Below are 5,432 nucleotides of genomic sequence, written 5' to 3'. Positions count from 1 at the left end.
CCCCCAGGCACCCAGCCTGCCTGCACCCGTCCTGACTGTCCCAAGTGCTGGGTCACAAGGGATCCCAAATTTCTGCCTCAGCTACATCTACAAGGCTCACTGGTGCTGCTCCCCAGGGAGAGGATCTGGCCCGTGCTGTGCCTTGTGGCAGTGCATCCTGCAGCCCCCCTACTCATGGGTGGCTCTGATTAGGGACCACAGCCACTAGCTCTGGCCAGGGACTGGGTAGAGCTTCAGCCCATCTCTTCCCTTGGCTTCTCAGAGCAGCAAAGGCTTGCAGGGCAGCCCTGGGTGCTCCAGGAGGCTTCAGCTCCACACACCACCCAGCACCAAGGGCAAGAGCATCATGGCCAGGGGGGGGTCTCAGGAAAGCTCGGGGACTGTCTTAAGATTAGTTTTTTTGCATTTCTGCCTCCAAACTGTCCAAGGGAGCGCAGCAGCAGCAGGGGGAGCCGCTCCCTCGCTCACAACCGGGCTGCAGGACATGCACAGGGTGTTTTCAGACCCCAGCCCTGCCGTGGGGATAAAAAAAACCCAGTTTTTTTTGGCAAACTCCCTATGGCCTGCACTGGTTTGTGCCTTGCTGGCCCCTACCCCACCAACCCGGCTGTCACTTCACCCTCCGCTCACACCGGCATGGTCCCCGGCATCCCTCGTTGCCCCGCCCGCGCCCCAACTCACCGGAGAGCTCCGGGCTGGCCTCCAGCCCCACGGCCAGGCAGAGGAGGACCAGGGCTGCTGCTGGCCCCACCAGCCCAGCCATGGTGCAACCACTGCCGGTTCTGCTGCGTCCCACCAGGCAGCCTCCTCTAGTCTGGTCCTCAGCAGTGGCTGGCACTGGGGCTGGCAGTGCACAGGGACAATGGCTCACTTCTCTTGCCCTGCCAAAGCGCCGGGGCTGGGCGGGCGCCTGTGTACCCGCTCTTTGTCTGCTGCCCAGGGCAAGGGGCTGCTCTGGACAGCTGGGACACTCTCAGCACAGGGACACCTCCCACGGGGAGGGAGGGACATGTTTTCAAAGGTGCTCCGTGAGGAGTGAGCAGGTGCCATGCCTTGGCATCACTGTCACTGGTGGAGAAATCGGCAGCCCCTTCCCTCCCGCCTCTGTTCCCCCCGAGCAGAGGGATGGGGCTTGGCGAGGTTTCCAACGTGCCCCCTGCTTTCTTACAGACACTGTGAGGCAGAAATCCGGATACACGTGTGCTGTAATCTCCATCTCAGCAAACGTCCGGCCATTCACCATTTGAGGAGGAAGGGAAGGGCTGCTTGCGCTGCCTCCCAAGGCAGCTGTTCCTGCAGAAAAGGCAAACGCCCTCCCTGCATCAAACACCGCGGGCAGGGACCTCTTTGCTGCTGCCCTTCTGCACCCACAGCCTCCACAGGGCCAGATATCAGGCACTCTGACACCTCACGAGGAGGGCACTGTGCCATACCCATGCCCCTCACCCTGCAGGAGTTAAATCCCTGCCTGCTGCTTCAGCTGGCAGCTTGGAGGGAAACACAATGGGCAGGAGCTGCTCGCTCTGCCCCCCAGCTGAGGTCAGCAGAGAAGGCAGCAGCCAGCAGTGCCAGGAGCCGGGCGTGGCTCCCTGCGGACTCAGCATCACTTGGGAAGGGGCAGCAAGGTGGGGGCCAGGGCAGCAGCAGGGACCGGCACACATCACCCAGGGGTCTGCAGCGGGAGCTGGGTGCTGAGCTCATGCTGAGGGTGCTTGCTGTGGCCCTGCTTGGCATTCACAATGCCATTAATTCATCCCTCTTGTTTATAAGAATGTCAGGCAGAGTTTCCTGTCCCATTGGGTGGAGTTTCAAATTCTCCAAAAGATTTGATGGAGCAGAAAGAAAAATGCCCCCCAGACCCTCCTGTGCAGCTGCCAGTGTAAGCACCACTCTGGGCTGTGCAGCAGTATCCAGGAGAAACATCTCCCTTGGGGACACTCCTCCGGGAGCCTGCAAAATAATTTCCTAGCCTAATTGCCTCGGGGTGGATGCTTTCTTATCAGGGTTTGATTATTTTTAGGAAAGTCTGAGCTTACACAGGCTGGGGGCGTGCTGAGTCAAGCAATCAGGATCTCCATTTTGTGCAAAGCTCAGTAACAGCTATGGGGTCCCGAGGTACGAGACGGGACTTGCCCAAGAGTTAAGCCCATGGGTGCTGGGAAGCCGTCTCCACTGGGATGGCAGCCAGGACGATCTGACAGCAAATGTTTCCCTCCCATCCTGGGGAGGAAAGCAAGCCGGTCATCCTTCCTGTGAAACAGCCCAAATTCCAGGAACAGGGCCCTGCCGGGGGTCAGCCCTGAAGACATCCCTTCCCATCACCCCGCCACGCACCCCCCCAGCTGGGCTGCTGCCAGTGGTGCTCTGCGGTTCCCTGCTGCACCCTGACACGCTCCAGCCCCTTTGCTTTCCCTCCTTGGCTGTTTTGCAGTCCTTCCTGCGCAAAGTCTGCACCCTGGCAGTGCTCGGCCAGCTGCAAAGAGCCGGTGGCAGGTGGCCAGGCCGCCACACTTGGCTTCCCTGAACCCTCACCCTGCTCAGCCCCCACTCCTTGCAACGGGGGGTGCTCAGAAGAGCCCACCCAGGGGCACCCCCGGGGGTGGTGGGCAGGGAGAGGAGCTGTACCCTCCCTCCTAGCAGCTGCCCATCGTGATGCAGCAGCAGGAAGGGGGAAGGCAGTGGGAAAGTCAGCTCGGTTCACCCCAAAGAGATAAAGAATTGGTGAGCCCTGGGGCACTGGTGTCTGGGTGCAAGGGTGGGAGGATGGCAAAGGCGTAAGACCAGACCAGAGCAGCACGAGGAACAGCAGGCGAGATGCTTCCTCTGCAAAACCCTTCTACTCCCAGCTGGGAGGTGACAGCAGCAGTGCCGGGGCCGCCTGGGCCGCCAGCCCACTGCTTGGAGGCACCGGAGCAGCGCCTGGGCGGGTGTGATAGACTGGAAGGGGATCCATGAACACGTCCAGATAGACCCATGCTGAGTCACGGCTGGGAGGCCCTGCAGCTTCCCCCTCCCCGCCAGCAGGTCCCGGCGCACACCCCATCGCTCCTCCCCGCTTCAAAAGGAAGGAAAGGGCAAGCCCCAGCCCTCCGCAGGGCGCGAGCACAGCCGGGGTGCTCGAGCCACCAGCCCTCCAAAACCCTCCGCCGTCAGCGCTCCACAAAGGACGGACCAACTCACCACAGCAGTGAACGGCCAGCCCAGCGGTCCCTCCTCACGCTGCTGGGATGGAAAGTCGGCAGCACAATGCCACCAAGGAGCCTGAGATCGAGCTGTTTGTGAAGGTGGGTCTCGGGGGGGGACTCTTTGGCAGTTCCCCGCAGGCTCATCCTCACCAGGCTCCAGCTGGGCATAGGTGGTGGAAATTCGCGGGTGTCTTCATGTTTCGGGAGGCTGGAGATGGGTACCAAGTTTGGGATTGCTCACCATGAGGGCTGGCTAAGTGGGTGCCCAGAGGAGGGGACCAGGCACACGGTGGCATGGGGACCGGTGGGGGTGTCACGCCCAGCATCCTAGAAGATGCCCTGGTCTCGTGGTATTCACATACCCCAGGGGAAGAGCACTGCTGGCAGCTGGCGTAATGAAGGAGCGGGCACACATGCGCCTCTTGAAGCCCAGATAAGACAAGCCCCAGCCTGGGAACTGTGAGCGGGAGGGATGAGAGCAGCCACTTCAGCTTCTCCTGTGAGCCAGGGTTGCAAAACAGAGCACGGACGGCTTGGGGAGCTGGCATGGGTGCCCACATGTGGGCGGGATGGGGCGGCTTCACAGAGCAGCTCGGGGGGATTATTCGCTGGAAATGTTGGTGTGTTGTGTCCCCCCCGGTCCCCCCCCCCGTTAAGCAATTTTCCAAACACTTCCCCTGGAGCATTTTAACACTCAAGTTCAAAATACCTGCAGTGGACATGCGGGGTGTAGAAAGAGAGGAGCTGAAGCTGGCGGCTGGTAAGCTGGTGACTGTGTGTGCCAGCAGTGATGCCAGCGGGGTCCCAGGACACAGTGTCAAGTGACAGCAGATGGGGGGGAGCAGTGCCTCCCTGTGCCACTACATCGAGGTTTTAAGGGTGGTTTCCCTGCAGCTGCTCAGCCCCATGGGCTTTGCTCCTCTCCTCCTAGGGCAGCTTGGTGCCCAAAAGGACCGTGGTGCCTGGCCGTAGGCACTGGCTTCCCTGGTGCAGGCACCTGGCAGTGCTGGGCACCGTGTGGCACCTTGATTGGGTTGTAGTTGAAAATATGTGTTGGAAAGGATTATCTGAGCCTTTGTGGGAAGGATCCCCCCCATGCCTTTGCCAAAACTGTGGCCATGGCGGTGCTTGCCAGGCACCAAGCTTGGCTGAGCCAAATCCAGACAAGTGTATTTTCTTGGTGAAAGTAATTCGGGTCCTGAATTCCCTTCTTAGCACACTTTTTCCCTGAATGGCTGGGGACAAGAGGAAAACGATACATGAGGTCACTGCAATGGTGGCAGCACCTTCAAGGGGGTTTTCAGAGGGAAGGGAAACAGAAAACAAAGCAGCAGCATTGTCAGGACTTCCCCTACGCCTTAATTTAGCATGAAAAAACCCTTCTTGGCTTGTCTGTTAACAGACAAATTGATGCTGTGCCTTCTTCTCCTACCATTTAGGACCCAGTTTTACTGAAGTCACAGCAGCTCCTGGCTGCAGACAGGCACCCTTCCGTGCCATTGGCACCTTGCACCTCTCCTGGGCTGGGGTCAGCTGTGAGACACAGCTGCCGGTATAACCTGCGATAGCCGTAGATCATGGGGGTAGCTGGTGCTCCCGCAGGTGCCTACTGACACACTGCCCCTGCCCAGATTTCACTTTGGCAAATGCTGAACTTAACTTGATGAGGATGGGGAGGGTGTGAAGCAGCTCCTGCATTGCCTTTGGATTGGGGCAGGCGGTTCCCAAAGAGCTGGCAATTTCTGACCCTGCTGTGGTCCCAGTGAGAGCATCGTCCCACCGGCTGGGGGGCTCTCCCTGCCTGGAAGGAGGCTCTGCCCCTCAGCCCCATGAGGCATTTAGCCGCACCCAAGGCTGCTTCCCGGCTTTCGGGGTGGCTGTAGGAACCATGGGCAGGGCGCAGTGGGTGTTGAGCACTTAGCAGCGCCCCAAGCATGCAAAGCTGCTCCCTCCTCCCACTGCATTTCATGCTGTTTCACCAAGGGGAAAACCACAGGAACTGCTAAGTAACTTTGGGGTTTTAATGCCTCATGCAGCCTCGTGAGGCCTCAGAGAGTTGGGGCTAAAAACCTGCACCTCCCTGGAGATGCTGTACTAGCCCACGCTGGTTTTATCCATCATCCAGAGGGGAAAAGAGTGAGGAAACTCAGTCTGGGGGGCTGCAGGCTCTGCACCCCCCACCCCGGTCCCTGCTGCAGCCTGGGGAGAGCAGGGGAGGAGGCTCTCTCCGGAGAAGGAAGTGAAGAG

At 59.8% G+C, this 5,432-nt stretch overlaps 2 protein-coding genes across 3 annotated transcripts in view; one reads left to right on the top strand and one right to left on the bottom strand.

Annotated features, from left to right (window-relative positions):
- The window catches only part of LOC103923608 (protein eva-1 homolog C-like), a 9,193-nt gene extending 8,430 nt beyond the window's left edge, over window positions 1-763 (bottom strand). Inside the window, exon 1 of the mRNA XM_009331995.1 lies at window positions 682-763. Coding sequence (XP_009330270.1) covers window positions 682-763 — 82 coding nt within the window. The remainder of the gene's footprint in view (window positions 1-681) is intronic.
- A 2,330-nt stretch (window positions 764-3,093) lies between these two features.
- The window catches only part of CLIC2 (chloride intracellular channel 2), a 9,583-nt gene continuing 7,244 nt past the window's right edge, over window positions 3,094-5,432 (top strand). For both annotated transcript variants that reach the window (XM_009331994.1, XM_009331993.1), the window contains exon 1: window positions 3,094-3,284. In XM_009331994.1, coding sequence (XP_009330269.1) covers window positions 3,228-3,284 — 57 coding nt within the window. In that variant the 5' untranslated portion in view covers window positions 3,094-3,227. The remainder of the gene's footprint in view (window positions 3,285-5,432) is intronic.

Source organism: Pygoscelis adeliae, unplaced genomic scaffold (assembly GCF_000699105.1).
Source record: "Pygoscelis adeliae isolate BGI_AS28 unplaced genomic scaffold, ASM69910v1 Scaffold339, whole genome shotgun sequence".
Taxonomy (NCBI): domain Eukaryota; kingdom Metazoa; phylum Chordata; class Aves; order Sphenisciformes; family Spheniscidae; genus Pygoscelis; species Pygoscelis adeliae.
The sequence above is the reverse complement of the archived record's forward strand: the minus strand, read 5'-3'. Positions and strand labels throughout refer to the sequence as shown.